Source organism: Anser anser, assembly GCF_964211835.1.
Source record: "Anser anser genome assembly, chromosome: 4".
Lineage (NCBI taxonomy): Eukaryota > Metazoa > Chordata > Aves > Anseriformes > Anatidae > Anser > Anser anser.
Genome location: NC_139724.1, coordinates 67289117 through 67315667, shown reverse-complemented (window position 1 = coordinate 67315667; position 26551 = coordinate 67289117). Strand labels below are relative to the sequence as shown.

The 26551-nt window shown below is 36.1% G+C and overlaps 1 protein-coding gene across 10 annotated transcripts in view; it reads right to left on the bottom strand.

The window, feature by feature from the left end:
* Nucleotides 1-26551, bottom strand: part of SORCS2 (sortilin related VPS10 domain containing receptor 2) — a 552575-nt gene that overhangs the window by 20031 nt on the left and 505993 nt on the right. For all 10 annotated transcript variants that reach the window (XM_083834471.1, XM_083834474.1, XM_083834473.1 and 7 more), the window contains 11 exons: nt 26234-26354; nt 24627-24760; nt 23900-24028; nt 21664-21835; nt 17986-18172; nt 13293-13426; nt 11795-11918; nt 9755-9867; nt 8011-8136; nt 3080-3179; nt 1456-1558 (listed from right to left, as the gene is read on the bottom strand). In XM_083834471.1, coding sequence (XP_083690597.1) covers nt 1456-1558; nt 3080-3179; nt 8011-8136; nt 9755-9867; nt 11795-11918; nt 13293-13426; nt 17986-18172; nt 21664-21835; nt 23900-24028; nt 24627-24760; nt 26234-26354 — 1443 coding nt within the window. The remainder of the gene's footprint in view (nt 1-1455; nt 1559-3079; nt 3180-8010; nt 8137-9754; nt 9868-11794; nt 11919-13292; nt 13427-17985; nt 18173-21663; nt 21836-23899; nt 24029-24626; nt 24761-26233; nt 26355-26551) is intronic.

The window sequence follows — 26551 nt, the reverse complement described above, 5'->3', positions numbered from 1 at the left end:
CGTATGGAAGTGTGCGAGACATTAAAGCTCACAATTTGCAAATGGTACTGTAGTTTCCTCCTTAATAAAAGCTCTATTTATAAAGCAATGGTTCATTGGGCATTTTAGATAGGACTTAAGGAAAACAATTTTTTTCTTCCTTTCTTGAATATTTTATACTTCTTTTGCCACACAGTAATTGTGTCTGTTATTTAATTGCTCTCATTTAAGAGCTAATAAAAGATATAAATCATACTGCTTTCGAAACATATCGCAAGCAAGTTTTATGATTCCGTACTACAACCAACAAATCCTCCATGTATTGCTACTGAAATAATATAATTACATCACATCAACCATTTTTATGCCTTTTCTTGCTGCAGGCACCTAAAATAGGGAAATGGATTTTTATTCAGTTATAGACAGTCTGATACAGCATTATGTACTTTGTGCTTTAGAGCAATCAGTCACCATGGGCCCTAAGAAACTTATGTTCTGCAGGGAGAAAATGAAGAGATTCTTGGCAAAGAAGGTTTCTCTATTGACTTAAAAACGCTCATCTAAACAAACTCTCACTTAAACGTTACCTATGCTTTTTGTCATCATAAACATGGTGCCATATCTACTTCTATAAACATGCTCATTTCAAATAAAAATCAACCCTGAATAATATGACAAATTGATAGAAATCCTGAGTAAAGATTTGATGATAATGAAGGTTTCTTTCCAATATTATCAAACTCAACAGCTTCTAAATGCCCCAAAGTTATTAAAATGCTAAGAATATAGCCAGTGGTAAATGAGTGGTAACTCATGAAAAAGAACAAAATTCTTCTTTAAATTGCACAGCATCCAAGTAGTTATGATAGAAACCCATTGCAGACTAAAGATCTATCAGACTGCCAAAGACTAGTACAGTAACCATCGTCAATTTTGAGGATATGTCTCACATAAAGGCCACCTCTAGAATTATTTCTTCCTTTAACACATCCTAGTGTCAAATTAATGCTTATCTATTACCATCGTTTATTCTATGTGGCATTGTCCCAGCACTTAAAACATAATATGTGCAAAGAGAAACTCCTCAGAGTTGTACATTTTGATATATATATATATTTTTTTTTTTTTTTTAGCAAAGTGCATTGCAGATGCTTGTGATAACTGGAGTTCATTCATAACTGCTAAGAGTAATGAGATAGAAATTATGAGATAGGAATTAATTAGGAATAATATTTTAGTTCGTCTTTCTTTCGTGATGATATTATTTAGACAAGGTGAACACTCTCCACAGTTCCCATATTGCTACAGTTTCCTTGATGTCAGTTCAGAATGAAGCTCAGAAAAATATGATTTTCAAAGTGGTGGACTTCTTGCAGTTTTTCAGTCTCCTTTTGGAACAATAAACTCTTTTTTTGCTGATCTGCGGGTAAGTCTAAATCTCAAAATGTATATGTTGTTGATTAAGGTTTTACTTGCCTTTTGAACTTGTAGAGGATGAAAGCCCCAACTGCAACTAGACAGATAACAAAGAGAACCACAATAGCCCAGTAGCCACTGCCTCCTCCAATCCTCTGAGAGTCTGAAATAAAAAACAGCACAACAGCTTAGCATGCCCTCTTTTAGATCAGTCATAGTCTTGGGGTTTCTCTTCTATTTAATTGGTAGGTCAAAAGATTTGTTCCTACTTGTGTAACCTCTCCAATCCATCTGTAGCCTCTTCAAAAAGGCAACAACACAAAATTAATTGGTGACTTTCCACTAAAGAACAAAGAACCAATTTGAAAAAAAAAAATACCCTGAAGATTTAATTATTTGCACACTGAGTGGGGTTTATTTTTGTTTGTTTTTTTGCTTGTTTTGTTTTCTGTGAATCTAAAGTTATCATAGGAAATATCACATACCCTAAGTAAATATCATGCAAAAGCAGGGCTGTATTAATTTCACAGATGGTGAAACTAAGGCTCTGAACAACAAAGAAGCTCATCAAGATCATATAGTGGTAAACACTGGAATGTATGTGGGATTCTTTCAACTCTAGCCTTTTAAGCTGGTAAATGGATGTTATTCCTTTAAGTGAATGTTTTCTAATGAGATCAGACATGGTAACACAGTGAAATTTATAGCATGATTCTACCTTAAAGAGACTAGATAACAAAAAACTTTATCTTCTACAGGGAACTGACAAATAAAGTATCATTTACATCAGTATTAGCATAAATTGATTGTGGTCAGCTAAGCTTTTGTTCCACAGCACATTCAAGTAAGAGACAAGAGTATGTTACTAGAGATGATACACCAAATCTATGAGACATTCTAATATGTGGTTTAAGTCAAATTTGAACTTTCTGGTTAAAATATCATGTTAACACATCTCTGTTCAAAATATACACACACATATACATATACACACGCACACTCTTCGCCAGGTCCTAACTACAAAGGTAATCTGGAGATGGAGGAAATGCATTCCAAAAAAAATGTTTCAATTTGTTTTAAACAGAGAATACGTAGATCATTTGTTTCAGTATAGGATTAGCAGTGCAACACTCTGTGGAGACCCTACAGCAAGCTTCAGATCTGTAGATCCATCTGTGTGACACCAAGCAGAGATAGAAAGCCATGTCACAGATGCATGGAGTTATATTAGGAGAGTTAATGGCTTCAGAAGATCTACTTTCTCAGTAGCTAGTGCAGTCAAAGTGCCTCTAGTTCAACAAGTGTTTTTTTGAAGCCTTCCTTAATGGCACTGTTTTGTACAGAATAGATATTAATGTCATGGCTACACAGAAAAGAGCAAAAAAGAAAATTTGTGAGACAAATCATGATATATGACAAAACAGAATTATGTAAAAAACATGTATTTGGTGGTGATGGTTATTCACAACTATCGAGTAAAAAAATATATACACATATACATATATAAACATACACATACAAACGTGTGTGTGTAGCTATACGTCCCAAGTAAATATATGTACTTGTGTATGTATATATATGTACACATACATATACTGTTACGAAAACTTTCTCCTTCACCTATCAGAGCTCTAATAGGCATCCAGAGGCTGGTCTGTCAGAAGCTTTGTTGATACATATTTACCTGAATCGGAGTCCGCTAAGGTCACCAAGACCCAATATCCTCCCCTCAGAAAGAAACTGATGTTGTGTGCATTCAAGGCCTGCTTTATAGTTGCTATTCTCTGAAAACACAATAGAGAGAACGTCTGAGACATCTTTTACTCGGTTCTACTTTGAGAGACAATGCTCTGAATAGGACAACCCCTGGTTCATTGTAGTGAGAAACTCAGAAAGCACTTGTCATTGATGAGCTGAAATCTTAAAGAAATTCCATAGTTAAAAATCATGTAAAACTCCAGAAGCTGTAAATGCTGAAAATGTCAAATCCTTATAGCCAAATCTTTCTGCTTACCAAACCCTTTAGGTTTACCGAGTATGTGACAGACAACATGTTATATTTGCACGCACTGTTGGGTTTATCTCAGTCATAACTCAAACTATGCATAAGCCATATTATAAACTCTATCCATTTTCCTAACCCTATCAGAAGACAATCTGCAATGTCACTTTAGATTTCTTTACTATGAAAAGTAACTGTTATTTGATAATGAACTGCATGTTGTAATTTAACTCATCTCTTTCGCTACAATTGGATGGATTCCATTTGTATCTAATTTTTAACAATACTCTATAGAAATATATACATCCATCCATGTGGAAAAAATAAGGATTCCTTCTATTTTTCTCCAGTGGACAGAGCATACTAATATATGGTCACTTACATTTTTATGGAGCAGAACCATTAAATATACCATCATATCCTAACTCCAGATGAAAAACTGGCTGAATTTTCCCTTTTACTTCCTTCTGTCTTCAACACAGGCAATTTTATAAAAGATCAAAGCCAGTTTTATACTCTATGCCTTATAATTTAAGATACGATTTCCCACAGTATGCCAAATTAGAAGTATGCTTTATATCCACAAAACCTTCACAAGAAGCTCCTTTTATGATATTATCAATTACGGTGCTCATCTTTGACAAGCCTTTGCAGCATAACACACAGAAATCCCTGCAGTCTTCCTCGTATTATGGAGAGACTTCACAAAAGTTCAGATTCAAATATTCTTGCTCTTACTGAGGAATATCTAACTTCCAAAGTCATTCCATTGACTTTATTAGATTTTTTTTTTTTTTTGGTGAAGGAATAACTCGACCTGAGGATGATGTGAGCATGGCCACAGTTATTTCACAGGAAAATTACTCCAGATAGCTTTTAAGTATTTATCTTTTTACCCAGTGTCTGAAAAGAGAATGAATATGAAAACTATATTGATTAGCAGCCTTTAAAGTGACGCTGACACCACTGAAATAGTTAGTCAGTTCAGGCTCAATCACTCATTCATGGGATACAAGGTGAGAGGGAGCACTGCTTTAGGCTAATCTAACTTTCATCCAGTAAATGCAGTTACTGAGCCCTGTAATTTACCTTTGGAAACATCATATTTTCCTGGCAGGTATTTGAGGAATCCAACATTTGCTCTGTTTTTTTTGCTCAAGCAACTAAAACTTGTTCATTATTTCTCACCCCACCCCTAGGTTTCCACCTAGGTCTATGTAAACTACACTTCCACAAGTCAAAGATATGAACTCCACGTGAATCCAACCAAAGGTTCTGGCATATGTATTTCACGGTTAGACTGATGTTTGTTTCAGCCCTGATGGTTTTTGTTTGTTTGATTGATTCCCTGCAGTAGGTTTTGAGCACAATGATTCTACTTCAACTTTTTAAAAAAAACTAACCCAGTGTTTAGAGCTCCTAAGGTTCTTATAATGGCATTTTAATTTATCTTCTTTTCCTACATCCTTTCCAATTATAAAATTTGAAAACAATGGATCCTATATAAGAATGCAGAAATAGCTTTACTATTCAAACTCACTCATTTGGTTACACACCTGGGGATCTGACTCACCCGTTTTATAAAAAAAACTCAGTGGGAATTTTCATACAGTAGTTTGTCTAGATACAATCCTAAATTTTCCTCAGAGCCACTGCTTCCCAGGCTTTAGTTTAAATGCACTTTAATTGACTCAACTAGATTTATACCACCATTAGACATGTAATAGATGTGCATAAATTAAACAACCAAATCTTTCTCTAAAGTCAATGATATAAATGAAGCACTTCTGAAATTGCTGTGTTCTTAAAACCAGGCAAAAATCACCCTCACACCCTCAGCTGTTACTTTTACATGCATAAATTTGAAAGAGAGCTTTTGCCTAAATGGAACCAAATGACAGAATTATCCAAGGGGCTCCTACTACTGCCCTGCCAACTTATTTACAATCTTTATATCACCAGCTATTTTTACCAGTACTGACATCTAATCTAGATTGCTAATAAACTTAATAAATAACATCACATCACAACATGCCTTGTAAAATGCCATCACAAGCTCCACCAAATACTTGCTCTCTGCCTGATCTAGAAGTTATTGCCTTTAACTATCCTTCTGAAATTACATAATATCCCAACTCTAAAAGGGTGTTTACCAAGAAGAAATAGTTTCTCTTTAAGGGAAGAAACTTCATAACTATGTCTAAAATAAGGATTTCAGGGGTACTCCCATCAAACATGCAGGAAACATTCTGAGTTGATGAATTCTGACAGGAACGCCACAGGACTGAGTTTGAAAACTGTCAGTAGCAGCATGACAGAGCACATCTTTTCAGTAAAACATGAGAAAAGGATTATGATGAAGACCCTCAAAATTCTCTTAGTTCATATTTAAGCATGTAACACCATGACTCTTTAACTGTTGATTTAAATAGTTAACGCTTCTAAGTTTACATAGGGTATATATTTTCAGAATTTTTCATGATTCACCACAGATAAAATACATATTCCCCCAAAATGATGACATTCAATTCTAAATCAACAAATTTATATACACATATCCACAGCTAAAGTAGTGTCCCTATGCACCTAGCACTAGAAGATTGACTCTAAAGCTTTGTACTCTATAAAACAACCAAACAGTTAAGATGCAATACTAGTGTAGCTGATTTTTTACCACTGGATAGCATAGGCCACTGTAATTGCTCCTGTCTTTCTTTGTTCCTACTCCAACCAAATGCAGGTTGAACCATATTTGGTATTCCCATACAGGTAATTCCCAGGCACCATTTGCATGACCTAGTCTAACCTAAGTATCAGAAATGTACCATTCTTCTCCAGAAATTTTACGATTTCTTTCACCTTTTCACTCTAGTTTCAGAAAACCTTTGCAAGGTCTTTCTGGGAGAATACTTATTACAGGAAGTGTGTTCTCCTAAACTAGTGTAATTTCTTCATAGCCCACCTAAACAGAAGTTTTCACAAATAATTTGCAACATATGATTGTTCTTTATGCTATAGAGTAACTCACAGGGCATTTCACATAGAACACAAAAAAAAACAACAGAGACAGCATTGATTATAATAATATTCTTCAAGGTGCCTTGAAGAACAGTGCTAATATAACAGTAGAGATTTAAAGGGAACTAATATACATAACATTTTGCACTGATGTAAAATGTTTGCAGAACCCAAGAATCAATCACCATAGTTCATTTAAATTATTAAAGGGATCCATTCTATATACACTTGGAATAAAGAGAAAGAATTTCCTTTAGAAGCTGCACCTTGCCTCCTAAAGTAGAAAGATACAAATAATTTTGAAGAGGTAATGCTCACCTGGCCAAAAGCCATAGTTCATGGATAGCTCATTACTAAGGAAACAACCTATTAGAATTAACTGTTTCCTGCAATATAATCAGGATTTTAGACTCCCAGGAAATCCCACTATGATTACAGAGTGAGAACAGTAAGAATTTGGGGTTACCACAGGGTGAATATTTTGTTTATTCACACTGCTCTCTGTGTATTTCACACCATTCTCTGTGCAAAACACCTGTTCAAGTACTTGGACAACATCAGCTTACCCCTTTGGACCTTCCAAAGTGTACCCCATCAGTACCATAAACATTCTACTGGTATTGTGTTAATATGATGAGCTTTGTCTTATCTACTTCTCCAGCCCTTTGAATACTGTGACCTTGCCTCAAAGAGTAGTAAAATGCCCTTCAAAATTAACAATACTTCACGCTGTGATTCTTCATAGCTGCCAGGACTTGAACTGCAAGATACTGGCACGGAGTTGGGATCTGTTCCTTTTCTATCACAGCAAAAGGACAAGTATCATAAATAGTAATTTAGAAAAAAAAGACCAAATAGTATTCTGATTTTCTACTGGCATATAGTTTTTATTATGGAAGGGATATGGTTTAGAAAGAGGGAGGGTGGAACTAATTTCTGATTTTCATTTGTTTCTTGGCAATTGAAAAGGATATTTGCTCATAAAGACAGAAACTACCTGCTTGATGCTCTTCAGGTCAACTATTACAGGTCTACTGTTAAGGTTCTTTTTCTATTGGGCCTGAAATCTAATTTGCTTTTGAAGAAGTGAAAAAAAAGTTTGTCCCTCTTTAGAAACATCAGTGTTCTGAACCCACTCTTTGCTCTATCTGATCTTCACGGACTGACATGCTATCGCCATTGTTTCTGTTTAAAAAACAGATCAATATTATTTATTCTTCAGAAATACAGAAATATCACTAGAGTATGCTGTGGAGAAGAACATGGGCTACTGTGAAAATGCTGTATGTCTGAAAAAGCATTAAGAGGGAAGAATGGTTATTGTGGGTTGTCATTTAGGTGAATAATAATAATTTCTTCTCCTCCCTCTTCTCATGTGGTAGAATTTGTTCCTTAATATAGGAAGGTGGTCTAAACACTGCCATACACAGCAGTCATACTTGTTGCCAGCTTTTACATGTCTCTTGTCAGGTGGGAATGAGATCTTTACATAGTCAGGGAGAAACTTAATTCCACATAAAGACGATGAAAGTACAGCCAGTGATTTAAAAATACGATGAAAATTAGCCTAACCAGACATACATTGCTCTGGTTACCTTATCACTAGTTACACTTCTCTTCCTTTTAGGCTGGTTTGCTGGTAGCAGCACGTGCAAGTCAGCAGTTGTGGGCAGACCAGGTTTCACAACTGTCATAAGTGTTTCTTCGGGTATATTGGTTTCCTGGGAAGACAAAGGTATATGGCAAATTATAGAACAGCGTGCTTTGTATTTTATATAAAATACACAAGCAATTCCTCATGGGTTTTTCATTCTTTAGTCTTCAGATCCCTAGCATTTAGAGTGGATTCCACCAGAAGCTAAAACATGAACAAAGCCAAACGTTAATTAACTGAAATGTGAGCTGCTCTTTGAAGATTAGAAGAACTAAGCATTGTTATCATATTGAAAAAGATTTAGTGGCATCATGGAAAGAAGCAAAATGAAGTGGTATGCAGTTCTAGCAAAACTCTGCAATGGCTTTGAATTTTTAGAGTAACTAAAAATAATTCCTAAGCAATTTAGGATCTTTTGTCAGCTGTTCAGACACCTAGTAGACTTAGAATAGACATTATAGCCAACGTCAGCTTAGGGAGGCTACTTTTCCTTCTGTGTTTAAGGTACAGGGAAAAATCTCTCAGGGTGAGATTAAAAGCACCTAGGCTCAGTTCCTGAGATTGGTATGAATACGTGCACCCCACACTGAAAGTCAAATCCATCCCTTTTTAAAGTAGTTTGTGCAAATTTTGTTTTCTGACTCAAATTCCTCCATGTGTTATGTAACACAGTCACAAAATTCTAAATGACAACACTCAGGGCATTTCCCATTGCCTTTCTCGGAACAGATACTGAAATTGCATTAGATTGTCCATATTCTTTTGCAAATGATTTAATAACTAAAATGCAAGGGCAATTTTATAAAGTGGTAAAACATTTGTTAGACTGAAACTGGTTATTGAAAGTGTGTAAATGGGAATTTAATTTGACATTTGATGTGAAGCAAAAAAAAAAAAAGGCAGGAAATTGTATAAAGTCAAAATTCCAAAATTTGATGTGCACTACTGCAAATCAAGGAAAAGTCCAGCAATTTCAAACACAACCACTTTAAAAAACATCATCAACCTGCAACTCAGTGATACCATCCTCACAAAATGTCTGTATGTGCATGCTCTGCTATGGGCAGTGTGTATAGCTGAAGAGTATAGCTCTAAACCTCACAGATTTTATGGAGTCATCTTCGTTTAACTCACAGAACTGTTGCATGGCTTTTTACTTGATTTAAACTACAGGATTCAACTGCTCCCAGTCCACATTTCTTTTTCAAATATGGTCTAAAAAATACCCACAGCTGTAACAACTGTTTGCCTGTTTATTCTATCTAATTTTTGACTACACATCTGACACTGTAAAGTCTCTCTGCTTTTTTTCTACACAAAGACTATATCTTTATATTACACAGTATCCTTTGCTTTATGCTACATATATCACATTTAAACTACTCTTGCTGTTTTGGAGTCAGCAGTATTTGCCATGATGTCTATTCCTAATCCCAGAGGGCAATATTTAGCATTAATTGCCAATTAGGCTGTGTTAGAACTAAACTTTTGTATGTTACAATATCATCATCTACAGCTTGCCCATAAAAATGACATTAGGCTCAAACTTGTTTGAAATGTGGCTCATGAGGTTCATTTTGTTATTTTGCTCTGCGTCCTTTTTTTTCTAAATGAGAAGGCATTAACTTAACCTTCAAGGTTTACGTCTGGAGAGGGAACATTTTACGAGCAATCTGAAAGAGCACCTTTGCAAGAAGTCGTGTTACTACCCGCCCTATGTCTTCCCTCCACTCTGGTATGTCGGGGTTGTACATGTCCAGGTGCTTAGTGAACTTCAGAGGAAGAACATGAAAATGATCTAGAAAGACAAAAAGAAATGTTTTTGAACCATTAAAAAAAACGATTTCAAAAACAGTTTTGTATATATTTTCATATTTATTAATTCATATATATATACATATTTATACATCTATATGTATATGTGTATGTATATATATATATGAAAAAGAATGTCTATTTTCTGTGCAGTGCTGCAGTATGTAGGAACCCCATTGTTATCTGTTGTTCAAAGAAGAAAAGAAAAAAAGTGACAAACCCTTCCCCAAGGAGCCTACAGTCTACAGCAGCATGGAGCAAAAGTACACTCCTGTCAGGCACTCAATTTCTTTCTGTATTTTCGTCAACATCATCAAATTTGTGCCTAAAGATAAAAAAAAGCAGTAAGAAAAAAATAAACCAAGCAGATTTACATTCATTTTCTGGGGTCATAACATTCCCAATAAATTTTTTTAAAGACAATACACCACACAAACATGGTTGGTTTATTTTATTTTTAATGGGAATGTGCCAATGGATTCTATTGTCACTGAATCATAAACATATGTTTTTTTGCCTATTACATGTTCCTATTTGTCATGCAAAACGAATACCTTGCGTATTCCATAAACTAGCTACAAAAATAAGAACAGAAATGATATGTCAAAGGCTAACTACTGCCCTCTCTGAAAAAAATAAAAATAAAATACTCCCACAACATTTATCTGGATATTTTTCAAAATATCTGAAATACTAGAAATGGGCTATTTCTCAGTAAAGAGTCTCTAAACTCTACTCTTTCTCCTTACGGGCTCCTTGGAAGAACACCTGGGGAAGTTAATGCAAAGCAGAGAAAGAGATCCTTTGAAATGCAGGCATGACTCAAATGTGCCCTCTCAAACAGTTTGGACAGAATTGTACTGTGTTTTATTATAATTGTGTTTTTCTTTTCCAAGGCTTTCTTTGTTTCCATCATGACCAGTACTTTCCTGCTCTTTGGATCAGGATTTGACAACACGAACAGCAGAAGCAATGTTAGAAAGCCAAAGACATTGATTTCATCTCACTAAGAGGGCATATACTTTCCAAAAAAGTGGATGCACTTTTAACTTGTAGCAGAAATATTAAATCAATTTATCTTAGGAAAAGAGAGGGTTTATAAAAGCTATGTTTAGCATGAGTGTGGTTTTCATCATTACTTTAAAAAGTATACTGAAAGCAAAACAATCTTCTTTCACTGTTCAGACAAGAGATACGTCTCATTTTGTGTATTTCATGATATCTGAAAGCTTTTAGGCCTGTATTAAAGAGAATTTTTTTTTGCATATCACAATTCTCACATGTGACAGCACAAATTCAAATGTAAATAATTTGTCAGCACTACATTTTTCACAGTATATTATGCCTTGTCACCGTATTATAAGACACAGAAAACACACCAGGCCACAATGTGAAACATGAATTGAAGTTCAGCTTCTTCTATCGAAGAGTTCAATATTTACAACAAAGCAACACTTGATTAAATATTTCAGATAAACATCAAAGGAATGGTGGTATATTGTCATAGAAAGCAAATATTTCATATTATTTATTAATACTGAGAGCATATACATAACTTTTTTTTTCCCAGAGATATTTAGACTGTTGTATTTATAAATTCTAACAAACTCTTTAGTCATAGGCCAAAATACTATTTAAATGTTATTGCCACATATAGCAATTGGGAACCACAGCAACTTTTACAATAAGCAAAGGAAAGAAAAGGTTTCAAATGAAACCCTTCCATACAATCACACTATTCAACTTCATGAAGTTACCAAGTGACACTTTAACCCTCTAACTTTAGGAATTAAATGTGGCATTACATATAATTGTACAACAGGTTCAGTTCTTCCAGGACTGGTTTAAAAGTTATATAAAAACATGCACATGTGAAAATAAATAAATAAATAACAAGAGTAAAGTCTTACCAAAAACATGGACAACTTTTGAATCCTGAAGCATGGAGTTCCCACAGGAAGCTTGCACTGTCACTCTGATGTCACCTGTCACAGCAAACTTCGTTACCAGAAAATTGTCCAATGTAAGAAGTGGCTTTAAAAACAAAGAAAAGTTGAAAATAGAATTTCAACAACAACCACAATAATAGCATCTGAATAGAGAGTCACTAAAAATATAAGCAGAGAAGGTTTCATACCAATTACTTTTTAGAATGCTGATCAACATTTTATCAAATTACTTGATTATAATTTTCAAAGACTGTTTATTTGCCCAGATGGATCTTTTATAAACAGAATAACCGCCAGATTGGGCAAATATTTCTGTTAGAATAATTGGTAGAATATTAGGTTTTCATACAGATCCCACTGAAATAAATAGATTTTGAGTCAGGCTCACAAATCTTTACAAGATCACATTCAGCAAGTCATTTGCCTCAAAAAATGTGGGGTATAGCCAAGGTCAGATGGATTACTTCAGTCAACTGAGAGCATGACCTATGGAAGTGCGCCAGTCTATTGTAACTTCCAAGATGGAGCTGTTAATCTGCTCACTGACCACATCTGTATGAATTACAAAACCCTCCACAAGACTAAATCTATCTGCAGTGCCTGTTCTGGCAATGGTAAACCCAGTAACAATGAACAGATACAGACAAGGATTATGTTAGACCACACATTTGCAAGACAAAAGTTTACTGCACTTATCTGAAATCATTCCTGTGTCATACTTTGTCTCCCTCGTAAAGAAAATATTTTATGTATCTGTTATTGAAAGAATTGCCTTAAAAAAAAATAACCCAGCTAGACAAGTATTCCCAATGGCAATACTTGGTTATTTATTGCTCTAGGCTATGTGTATCTAGACTTTGTACTCCCAAATAAATAGCACTATATTTTTTAAGTGCTCTGACTGTTTTGATACCATTTTTTGATATCCTCGCTATTTTTGATATCACCGTTTAGTTTAGACTCCCTGTTTTAGGCTCCCAGAAAGTACTTAGGTATAAAATGAATATATACATATATATATATATTTCTGTGCAGTATTTAGATTTTCAGAACTTCACACAATCAACATGGAAGTTCATAAATCCAAGTTTTATCATTCACCAGTGCTGTGATCCCAAATGCACCTCTTTCCACAAGTTGTTGTTCTCCCCTGCCCCCATCAAGTAATTAAACACAATTTTTCCTGCAAAATGAATATGGTTTGGAAATTTAAACCAGTTTTAGAAGAGAAATTTCCATTTCCACATAAGTAGGAATAAAGGGAAATGAACACCTTAAAAGCATGTGGTAAAGCAAGGGATGTTAGTTACTCCTTGCACAGGATATAGGTGTCTATTTGGAATGAAAGATGGTCCAAAAGAAGTCATGTAACATGGTAGTATTTCCATTAAAATAAAGTGTCACTCAATCTTTACTGGAAAGAGATTGAAAATAATCTCAGCCAAAACAATTCATGTACCTGAAGATTGTTTCCTATCCACCAGTAGAAGACTGTCAAATTAGGATTCTTGGGCAATATGATGGCTGTCAGATTCACCTCCTGGTTTCTGCCAATGACTGGAACCACTTCTAAATTTAAAGCCTGCAGTGGAGCTGAACAAAGTTCCCAAAACATCATTGAACCATCACTGAAATACAATTGAATCCATCAATTTATTACTGCTTTTTTTTTTTTTTAATAATTATTTTTTTTTTATTTTATTTTTTGCCAAAGGCTTGTCACCTGTGCAACATAAGGTCCTGAAATTATTTTTCTCTTTCTCTCCTGCCTTTACCTCTATGTTGAAAGCTATGGGTATAATTGGATGAACTTAATTTCAACCAAAAATGAAATAATTCACAAAAATAAAAGTAAAGAGAGAAAAACATACAAACAAAATTGTTGAGCAATGTGATGGATCATAAAGATGCACCTCTATGTTGTACTTTTTTTGGTGCCTGTTCAATTTTAGAGACCATATGCATACATTTCAGATAAAAAATAAAAAGGCAATCTCAGCTTTATTTTAAGTAATAAAGGATCAAATGAATAGAAATCTAACAAATCTTTCAAACTGCAAAGTGAAAAGCAGAAAACTGAATAAAAATGTTGCTGAGTATTCATTTTCATTATAAAATATCAGCTGTAAGGCTCACCACACATAAGCTCTCATTAATGCCTGCTTTAAAATAAATGGGTACACCAGGGAAGCATTTATTTGCAAATCAAGACAGATAACCTCTGTACTCTAAGTGTGCATTTTGAATAATTTTGTCCCTTTCAGATTTTTTTTATACAAATGCTGTACGCATTATTATTTACATAAAAGGTATATATAAAGAGGACTGGAGCACCTCTCCTATGAAGAAAGGCTGAGAGGGCTGGGGATGTTCAGCCTGAAGGACAGAATGTTCCACGGAGACCTCATTGCAGCTTTTCAATGCTTAAAGGGGGCTTATAAAAAATGGAGAACAACTTTTTGCTCGGGCAGATAACGACAGGACAAGTGGAACCGTTTTAAACTAAAAGACAGGAGATCTGGTTTAGATGTCAGGAGGAAATTCTTCACTCAGAGGGTGGTGAAGCACTGGCACAGGTTGCCCAGAGAAGCTGTGGATGCCCCATCCCTGGAAGTGCTCAAGGCCAGGTTGTATGTGGACTGCCCACAGTCTGGTCTGGTGGGAGGTGTCCCTGCCCATGGCAGAGGGGTTGGAACTGGGTGATCTTTAAAGTCCCTTCCAACCCAAACCATTCTCTGATTGTATATAAGAAACACATCATTAATTAAGATGAATTTATCTGATTTTATCTTAATGGCATATTTTTCTTCAAAGTACAATAGCATTATTTGAAAGTATATCTTTGTCTCAGAGGCCTCTGAGTGTATATTTTTCAGAATATCTGATGATAATTTTTTTAATATATTATAATGTGACAACTAGAATTTCTTAACTTCAGCTGCACGATCTGTTCAGGATACAAAAATGCTGTGTAGTCAAAAACGCATTCACTACCCAGAGTGAATACTAACACATCCTTTTTTGTTCTACTTTAAGTATCTTTTCATTCACACAAGGTCTTTCATCTCATCATTTCAAACTTAAAGGTAATTAACATTGGTTTAAGGCCTTTCTCTCACTCTCTTTCATTAACTGAATTCACTTCCCATTCACTTCCAATGCACTGACTAAATTGATTGAATTTCTCTGAGAGAGCAAGTTGTTTAGACTGTGCACATCCTCCTTTTCCACCTCACTTCAACCTGACTTTGTGCTGCTTCATCCAAACATGAGGCTCTACTTTCATTCTGCATTTTCACTGAGGACTCTTTAACCATCTACATGAATTCAAGTTCAATTCATTCTAGATGTTTAAACAAAAGGTTTCTTCAATAGTTTCTTTACCAAAGCTGAATTAAGATGCTCATTCTGTTGCTGGTGTCTTGAGGAAAATTCAGAAACTGTAGGAATTCCATTAAATCTTCTCCTCCTAGAAAACAGGTTTTCTTTCTGATGATGCAAAATACATTCTGGAGAGAATCTGCATCACTGTTTGATTTTGCCATATATTTCCATTCTCACAGAGGAAACTGGTCATTTTGAGATACGGCTTTGGTCCTGAAGAAGGTTACTGTCTTTTTCTAAATTTTGTTTATAGGGGAAGTTGTTTGGCACTTGAATCATGAGTTTGCCATTTCTATACAGGAAAGAGCTAATAATAATTACTGCAAGTCGTTCTGTTCTTCTCAGTCATATCATTCCATAATGCATTTGAACAAGCTTCATAGCGCTTTCTAATGTTCATAATTAGGAATGAAGTTGACTTATATTATTTCTGTTTAACCATTTAACCAAACTATAATTTCAGTGCACTTTTAAAGCTTCCTGTTATATCATTTCCATATCCTTTTCTACTACTACCGCTCCCCCCCCCAAAAAAAAAAATATATATATATTATATATATATAAGCTTTCATAGCCACGCACTATAGTGACTCTGGTTTCATGTCATGAAGAAGAAAATGTACGTCTACTTCTTCTTGCGTTCTTTTTATTCTGCGTTATCTATTCACATTTATACTATCAGACTTGTTCTAGTCTATCTTACAGTTTATTAACAAGTTGTAGACTTTGTCATCAGGATCAGAACGCACAAATCACAGGCCAAATTTTATATAATTGTCCTGTATTACATGGCATTTCATACCAACAGAACTTCATGGGATTTAAAAATATTTCATTTGCCATTTGTCCCTCATAAAATTTCTCTGTGAATACATCAGATGGAAATAGAGTGAAAGAAGGACTCTGGACTTTTTGCTTTTATGATATTCCACAATAAAAACTGGCCCTGAGCAGCTATTATTGTTTCTCTAAAATGTAGAAATATCATATTAATTTGTGCCAACTAGTTTCCTCAAATCTCATAATTTACTTTAAAAAATAAACACTGTAAATCCCATGTGAAGTGTTTACTCAAGCATGCTGGGTAACATGCGTCCGTGTATCTTCTGGATCATTTGCAACATCCACAGAGAAGCTCAAGATGATTTCAGAAATAACCAAGTCTGCTTTTAGTGCTCCACTGCCTCTGTACTTCAGTACCAAAGTCCTCTTAAAGACCCTGCCATTTTATTCTTGAGAAAATATCTCAGGCTACTGCAATTTGTAAAACCACTGCATAAAACACAATTGACGTATTTTATTTTTACTGTTTATCCAGATGTAGGTCAAATCAGAACCACATTTTGAGAAAGCAATTGTTCAGCTTTCCATCAGGGCTTGTTACCATTTGTCATCCTCTGAACAGTTAGAAGATATTCTCCTGGGAGAGAGGATGTTACACGTAGTTTTTGCTGTTCATTGCTTGTAAAGATCTACCAACTGTGCTTCTACCTACAGACTTCTGTGTTTAATCTACTTCTCAATTTGTATAAGCTCCTAAAAAATAAAGGTAAAACTGTAAGTAATTTATCTGAGCTCTCTGGAGTTCTCAAATGATTTAAAAAACAAACACAATGAATAAGCAGATAATGAAACAGAGATGGAGAATTAGATTCTGACCATTTCCATTTGATCTTAATAGGAGATTGGACATTAGCATTAATGGATTGGGCTCCATTTGTTAATCAAAGCACAACTGGAAACTCTGCACTCAGATTCTGAAGAGCAAAATGCAGATATAGCAGCAGCCCACCAGAAAGACTGACATAAAACACAAGGATTTGTGCACAGCCTTGTATGAGGTTCCAGTGCTTTCTGTTGCTTTGGGATTAGGATGGAAGATACCACTCCCACCAGTGGAAACAGACACCTGAAGAATACAAAATGAATATATCTTTTCCTTTGATGTTACTTGTTTCTGAATTTTTGACACATCTGAAAACAGACAAAGCAATGGCTGTCTTGAATCTTGAAGGAAGAGGAAAATTCAGTTCCAGTTATGAGTTTCCTTCTTCATTTCAATTATGAGATGACTGAGGTACATTAAGCCTGTGATGGTGCATGATACTCCATGTGCCATGCTAGTCTTTTCTTTTGAATCTATTTAATGTGGTTTTTTAGGTCTTAATTAAGAAGAGAGGGAGACAGGTTTAAGTCAAGTAATACTGCCTGCCAATACGAAATTAAATTCGAGTAACACTTTAAAACTTTGTGAAAATTAATGATCTAAAACTAGATTCAAGGACTTTAATAAGTAACCTGACTTTTAGAAATGTTGAGATTTTGATCCTTCCATCAATTTATACTTTGTTAAAATTGTATAAGAGATCATACTTTCCTCAATATGTCTGTTCACTTGCTTCATACAGCACCTAAAATCTCCTAAAAAGACATAGCTTGAAGTGCTAAATTTTAGCTGCTTAGACTGACAATAGGGTCTTGAGTTGGGAAGAGGGTTCAAACCTGAGATTTGAACTGAGGAATGCTTGCTATTTAAAAGACCAATACATCATCCTTCTTCCAAATCTAAACAAAGCTAACTCTGACCTCGTTATACATTATGTTTACAAGCCTCTACAGTAATAATATACAGCAATGGAAGATTGCATGAAGCTATTGAAAAAATATGTGTTTTTTCCTAATTGTGACTAGTAATTCTTTACTTCATAGTTGTCACAAGGTTTGTATGCAGAAGTAAGAGTAAAAATAAAAATAAAAATGTAACTTACAGTTAACTTGGATGAACACCACAGCCTCATCGCGCCCAGCAACATTTTCAGCTTTCACGGCGACACGGTAAATCCCAGGATTCTCATAGCGGTGACGAATGGGTTCTCCAGTCATTGTAAGGTTCACATATATTGCCTTAAAGCCATCACCAAGATCTACCTGGTACTTGGTATTCAATATGTCACCCTAAAAGGAGAATATATCAAAAATATTTAAAACGGTCAGAACCTATATAGACAAGACGCATTATTTTAACCATTTCCTGAATCACAGCATTTCTAGCCCCAGCCAGATGTTTTGACTCAATTGCAGTAGCTACAGTAAAACCACTGAACTCTTTGCAACGATTTTAGAGCAATAAATGCTGTATGCTAACTTTCTGCAGTAAGGCACTACCTTAAAACAAAACACTCCAGACCACTAAGCCAAGTTGTATGACACAGAAACCATCAATCCTATCTTAGTGTATCTGGACATTAATTAACATAATGGTGCAAGGCAGCCCTAAATTCTGGTGTTATGCTCTTGTGATTGCAAATTATGGCTTTTCCAGTGGCTCATAGTAACTGATTGACCGTGAACTTCTAGCCTATGCAATTATAAAGTAAAATTAAGTGGGCTAGACCATCTTCACAGTGCCTTCTAACCACACTCTCCAAGTGTCAACTGTATGGCCTCCAGAATTCAAGCTGATACCTTCTTCAGTGTTGTACTGCATTACACAGAGCTCCCAGCTTGTCTAGAACTAGCATGGTCTACTGCAAAATTAGATGCATGTTTAATGAAGCAGAGCATTGAGCTGAGTTTGGGAAAAACTTTAAAAGACCAGCCAAATACTTCTGACATGTTAAGCATCTCACATAATTTACAATTCATTGCACTTCTGTTAAGTGCTCCTTTAAATGATACTGTCTTCCTAAACTTAGGCCTAAAATACTGCAATGACTGATACTATTGTCAAAGGACAAATATATGCCCATCACTCATGTTGTCATGGTGTGGCTGCTCACGGGAGAAGTCAGGCCTGTGCTACGTGGACTGGCCATATGGATGGAATCAAATGGAAATTCATTTTAGCTGTGAGCAGCAACACTGTCTTAATACTCCTAGCAGCAGTGTCTTAGTGAGTTGCCTTTTCTCCTCTATCTTCAGCAACATGCTCCTTCCTGCATCTCACAGCACACTGCCATCACAGTCATGCAGTTAAAACAGGTTGTGGGACCAGGCTTCATAGAAAATCCTTCATATTATAAAAGCACAGTGTTGGTTTAAAAATCATCAATGCCTCCAGGAAAGGAATAAATACACTAGTAATGTGACCTAAATGGCAATCAGACCAGAGAAGGATTGACACCCTCTGAAGGATTCAAAAAACACTTCACTTCCCCATAAGCCATTTTCTGAAATAGTTTTACATCAAAATCTAATACCAAATAGAAAACATTAATGTAAAATCAAAGGAGGCAACAAAGTCTAAAACTTTCAAATGCTTGCATTACAAAGGGAAGGAAAACAGACTATTTTTTTTTTCTCCTTTTATTATTTTGCAGTTTGGTTGATTTTCTTCCATGTTTTATCAGATGAAAGAGCATTGCTTATCATGTAAAAGAATACTCATAATAAGGAACCTGTAGGGTTATCAAACACCTAATACCATATTTCAACACATATAAAGGACCTTGAAAGCTTCTTCACTGTGAATATTTTTTTTTCCAAATAGCATCTTTATTTTGACAACAGATGGGTAGAATTTAGCAGAGGAGATAATATATTATTAAAGTTTAAAGCTAAAGAGATGTCTTTTTGCTAGCAATGTGCCAGTAAGTTGAATCCATTTAGATGGCATTAACTTGCAAATAGTTCTTGTTAGCTCTTTCTTATGCTAACAAGTATATATGTATATTTTCTCCAGGTGAAACAGAAACCAATGTTAAAAGCCAGTGGATGTAAGTTTCTCTCAATGTTTTATTCTAATACCTTCCCTAGTGTAAAGGTGGGAGTGCTGTCTCCGAAACACCAAGGCATTTCTGCTTCCCTGACCAGGAAAGGCAGAGCAGTGGACAGACGAAAAAAATAATCACATAGAGGAAATTCAGCCTAATTCCCCTAATTCCTAAAGGAATTAGGACTTTCATTTCCACACAAAATTGATTATTTTTATGACATTAATTATTCAATACAAATAGCCAACAGAATTTGGAAGAAATAATTGATAATATGTATAATATAAAATAAAATGTAATATAAAAGTAAATTATTATTTCTAAGGTCACTTGCAAGCTGCCCAAACATACACATCCTGCTTTCTTTACTCCCTGATGCCTGGCATTCCCACATCTAGTAGCATGCCTTCACATAAACCAGTAAATTAATGTTGTTCAGCAGGGAAAGTGGTATGTTTTGGTTTATCTTACTGTAGTTTCTTTTTAAACTCGCTAATTGTTAAGAATGCTCATGAATATGTCTAGGAGTATTAAGACAGTGTTGCTGCTCATGAACAGCAATGTTCAGGACTTTTGAGTATAAATATTATTCTTAACCATAGGGGGCAGCAAACTGTTACATTTCTTCTAAATCTCCATTCCAGTTCTGTGTACTGAGCAAAGGCTTGAGGAAACACAGCACGGGATTCCCTTCAAGACATCTGACTTTGGAAGACTTTTGAATAGTTAAGTTTTACCTATTGCCAGCAGAGATTCATGAAAGCTTCAGAACGTTTCAGTAGGAAAAAGAAAAAAAAAAAAAGTGAAATTGCCAATCAAAATCATTAGATTCCAAATTACAACCAAATGCTCTAGTCTTCCAGTAAACACTTCAAAACAAATTAGAGAAAAGAGAAGGAAGCACAACTTGCCATGCAACTGTTACTGCTCTGCAAGCTTTTGGAACCAGAACCTGTGATGGGTTAGCCAGCACTGTGTCCTGCACATAACTCTCCTGATTCTCTCAGAGAAATAAATCCCAAGTGCTTGACTTATAGCACACAGATTTGCCGAAATATGTGAAGTTTTTGCAAATAGTTGGGGTTAGGCAGGAAATACTCCTGTAACCTGAGCATAACAGTTAGAACCTAATACCAAAAAAAGCAAGCGTTAAAAAACATACCCAGGGCAAACACCACATCTGAAAGTTACTCCTTGCCTTTGGTCAGGGCCTCAGGGCATTGCCTCTTCCAATAAAAAGTAAAAAAATGCGGTGGGAGGGAACCTTTGGCAACATAACTAATACATAATAAATGTACTTATGTTGTGCTATTTGCTGATTTCTGTAAAGCTTTGCCTGATTCTTTACTGAAAGGCAGATTCTCAAAAGCACTTAAACGAAAATATTAAAGGTTCTCTGCATTTCTGATCTTCTCTGATATACCAGTTGAAATTTTCAGTTCAAGAAGACTTTGGTAATTTAGTTCCTTTGATTTCCAAGAAGCTGATGCTTTTAAGGAATAATGTCTGAACATGCTGCTGAGGAGGCAAATCCCCTTCTCTGGACAAAACTTTGTGGTTCACTGAGTTTACAGGATTGCCCGATTCACTCGGAAACGGAAGTTCCAGTATTTAGAAAGTCATTCATCTTTGTCTCAAGCACAAATTAATCTCATTCAGCAGCAAAGCAGGTAGGAGAGAAACGAACCCTAAAAATAGCAAGGAAACTTTCATAAAGCCAATGTTCATTACTACCTGCTCTTGTCTGACAATGAAGGTGATGTCTTCCCCAGGCTTAACAGCCAGGCTTTCTCCTCTGATGCTGATCTGAAGTCCCTTGGGAGCAATCAGTGGACACATATGCTGTGCTAAGTTCTGCTGCAGGTCTACGCCACCTTCACACACATTAGAAACAACTTTCCTGTACCTGCAAAAACAATAAGCAGCGAGCACAGTGAATTGGAGGTGAGCAGGAGAACACCATCAGAGGCACTGAATGTGGCAGTAGCTAATGAATATTACTTGGGTTCATAAACAGGCAAAGACTGCAGATGATAAAAAAACAACTTGTGATGCAAAAAAAATTCTCAGGGACATGCCTCTACTGAGTGAAAGCTGTTGAAAAAGCAGACTGAAGCATGATCAGGATTTAATTTGTATGCAATGGAATTTTCAAATTTAGAAACATACCTATCAGCCTTCCAGGATCACAGAATGGCTCAGGTTGGAAGGGACCTTAAAGACCATCTAGTTCCAACACCCCTGCGATTGGCAAGGACACCTCCCACCAGACCAGGCTGTCCAAAGCCCCAACCTGGCCTTGAGCACTCCCAGGGACGGGGCATCCACAGGTTCTCTGGGCAACCTGTGCCAGTGCCTTACCACCCTGTGAGCAAAGAATTTCCTCCTAACATCTAATCCAAATTTCCCCTCTACTAGTTTAAAATCATTCCCCTTGTCCTATTACTATCTACCCATATAAAAAGTTGTTCTCTGTCACTTCTATAAGCCTCCTTTAAGTACTGAAAGGCCGCAATGAGGTCTCCCTGGAGCCTTCTCTTCTCCAGGCTGAACATCCCCAGCTCTCTCAGCCTTTCTTCATAGGAGAGGTGCTCCAGCCCTCTGATCATCTTCAGGGCCCTCCTCTGGACCTGCTTTAACAGGTCTACACCTTTCATGTGCTGGGGGCCCCATATCTGGATGCAGCAGTCCAAGTGGGGCCTCACAAGGGCAGAGTAGAAGGGGACAATCCCCTCCCTTGACCTACAGGCCATGCCTCTATAGATTTGCTATCAACAGAGTATTCTCCTATCCTCTCTGCCATGCCTCTTCCTAGCTTTCATCAGGCTTCAGTGCTCAAGAGATCTTGGCTCCAGGATTTTGCTGTTTAAATTTATTGTCAAACTCAGGACTCTATCCCATCCCATTCTACTTTTGCATTAAATATGGTTGGTTCAAATCCCAAAGATCAGGAAGAAATTAAACCAAGAAACATATGTCAAAGTAATTTCTTATCTATGCTTATCTACTCCTCTCAAATCTATGCATTTCTTAGAACACTTGTAGCATTTATTTCACATAACAATATAAAAGAAGAGTAAAAAAGCTAACGCCTTTCAAGAGCTAATAAAGAACAACTTGGAAGTGTACAATAAGTATTTACAGATCAGTTTCACTCAGGTACATTATTTTTCAAACGTCCTTTAAAACTGGAGTCAGATTTCACTCTACTGAATTCAAACTCTGCATATCACAGCTGTCAGCCACAACCCAAAAGGCATCATTTTCCTCAGTAAGGCAAATATACACAGAGACCATGATTCTATTGCCAGATTTGACATTTCATCATTTGGTTCTCATCTCCACAACCGACAGAGATGATGTTATGATAAGCCAGAATAGATGCCAGCTGCAAGTTATTCTCAGCACAGACGTCAGACTACATTGTAGTGTACATTCTATGTGATATTGTTTACAGTTACTAAAGCTTTCCTTTGATTCTGAGTGTCCCATATGGTCATGAAAATAATCCGTTCTCTGTAGAGCTCCTTACCCCTATGGAAGTGAGAGACAGTGGAAAATTCTGTGAGATGTTACTTATTCCGTGGAGTAAATTAATTGGATTCAGCCTGAAAAGTGGTCTGGGGGCTAAAAGAAAAAGCTTTGAATAGGCAGTTGTATCAGAAGTATAGCAATGCTTATTAGCTGTCCCTGCAGTTACTAGGAAAAAAAAAAAAAAAGGAACACGACAGCTCCCCCTCTTCTCAAATTGGCTAGTTTTTGAGCTGCTGTGAATGTGTAAAGTAACATTTATCTTTCATTAGTCTGTAGGAAGCCTCTGCACAAGCTATAAGTCAGAGCCAGCGCAGTTTACCACTTGCATTTAACATTTTTTTTTTTACAGTTTGCCCCATTTACATTTCCTTAACACCACTCCTCCACTGTGGAAGCCTGCACTCTTGCAAGCCAGTCAAATACAAAATCAACTTACCCAGTGCTGCTGGTGTATGCCTGCCCCAGCACACAGTCTTCGGGAGGTGCTTCTGGATTAAACCAAAAGTCAGCGAAACACTTGCTAGACTGTGACTTTAGAGGTGCAGAGCGCTCAAACCCATAATCACTGAAAAACATCAACACCAAATGCATTATTATCCCCACTTTATTCACTAATCTAATAGGGATAGATGAGACTACTTCTTTAACAGCAAGGGAGATTTGTTTAATATTATCTCCTACTAGGTGGACACATATCTTTATGAAGGTAGTTCTGTTTTAAGTGTAGTTTTAACAGGAGTTGTGTACCCGTGGGGGCAAAACTGGTTGCAATTACTTTGTCAGTTCTGCAAAATTAACTCTCTTGGTAGCTTAGATTTTTAAAACGTATCCCTTGCCACTCAGACCAATGCATTTCTTCTGTTGTTGGCTTAATTTGTAAATAGAATGGGTTTGCTTGCCCTATAAATCAATCCAATGGTCATTTTTGAAGTCTTGATCAACAGAGAGAAACATCAGGATTTGTGAGACAAATACTTAAAGCATGGTAATGTTTTTAAACAAAAGCAGACACAAAAGCACCCTGTTATTCTATGTATTGCATTGTTTCTTGGTTGTTTGCACACAGCTATGCAGGGGGAGGTGCAAAAGGAGGAAAACAAACCCATCAAACTCTATGTAACATTTCTCCAGTGATAAATCTGAAGGTCCACAGACAGACTCACCATAAGAAATCAGAGCTCATGCATTCACAGACTTTGGATGTGAGAGCTGATGTGAAACTTCTCCCTTTAATGCACCATGATGAAATCTTCCTCTTCCGAAAGCTCCTCTGCTGACCCATGATGCATCGATCACCCTGGACATCAAAACACCAGACTTACTGCACAGCATAACCTACACCATGCAGATGTGATTTTAAGTTGTCATGGGAAAGGCTGGTCTTATTGCCAAGACTGGACACTGGTATCAAGCCTCAACTCAGTCATCAATTTCTAGAGCAATCTATAGCAAATTATCTATGACAAGAGTATAAATATGTGATCAATATATCTGGAACTTGAGACTGTAGGATAACAGACTCATCAAAGGAGGAAAAAAAAATCAATTCAATTCAAATGTGTAAGTATACAAAGCTTTCACATCCACTGCTGGGACATTATGGGGTTGTAACATACACCATATTTCCGGGCACAAATCCAAAGATATGCATGAAAATTCAAGTGCAGTTTAACCCATGTTTCACGTGTGCATAATCTAGGCACAAGCCTACAAAAGTACATTTAAAAATTCAGTCTTGATTCAGATGGCTGAAGTTCTATCTAAACGACCACATCTTGTGTAGGCAGCCAACACGAAGCACTAGGCACATGTTTACAGGTAGAATTAAGACCATCTGAATCTAATACTCCACTGGTAATAGGGCAGCTGTAAGTATGCTATCAGAGTCATTTTAGTAGCTTTTATTTTCTGTAAGACATTTAAATGTTGATATCCCAAGAAAATGTTACTGTCTAGGCTCAGTTGCACATTACATCCTTTCAAAATACACAGCAATTTCAAAAAAGAACAATAAAATTATGCATGAGAAACAGCAAGTGAAAGTTGGAGAAATATAATAACACAAAGTAGTATACAAAAAGAAAAAAGAAAAAGAAACATGCAGAGAGCAAGAGAACAAATATACAGGAAGAAACATAAACATAATAATTAGAATGATTAAGAATAAATATGACTAATTCCCATTTAATGCAAAACTCCTCACATTAGTCTGTTTAATCAATACATTACATAGAGAATGTAGCTTCCCAAAAGTGGAATTGGCCAGAGCACCAGGATTAGCACAAACTTAATGCATTATTTCTGCAGAAATGGTATTGCACAAAACAACTGGACTCTATTATAGCATCAGTCTACTGAGATCCTAAATTATGTCTGGAATGGGCTTTACATATGGCAATTTATATATGAATACAGTATGTGGTCAAGAAGTTGGCAGAACATATGACTGCATGTTGAAATTGCTTCAATCAATTATACAGATTTTAGTTTACGGTACATTGTTCATAATCCAGTAGGACCACCTATTATTATGGCAGACCACCACATATATTTCCACTTTTCCCAGAACACAGTTCACACAACTAAAGGGAACACAAAATCCTCCCACTTTTTAAACAATTGTAAAATCAAAAAAAATACCAGCCTAAGGAGATTAAAGCTTGTGAGGTGTAATCCAAATTCTATTAGAAAATATTTTCCTGGCACACAGCAGTACATGAATCTTTCAGATACATAAAAGTTATGGCATTTAACATAAGACAGTGCATACCTGTAGATTTGTGAGATCCCAGGATTCATAGTCATCATCAGTACACTCCCTGGGGAAGGATGGCCTGAAGTCCACCTTCACAAGTTCCCAGTCTGAACGGTAACTAATGTGTCCGAAGACTCTGAACAAAAAGATCAAATGTAAAATCTTGAAGGAAAGAAACACCACGCATCTGAGATTCCAGTTTTATCTTCTGCTTTCCATGGTCATGGTTCCCTACTAAAAGGTCCCTGTTTTTTTTTTTTTCTACTTTTACTCATCTTCACATACAATGTGTCTAGTTAGAAAATACTTATCAATTGTCTATGGAACTATACA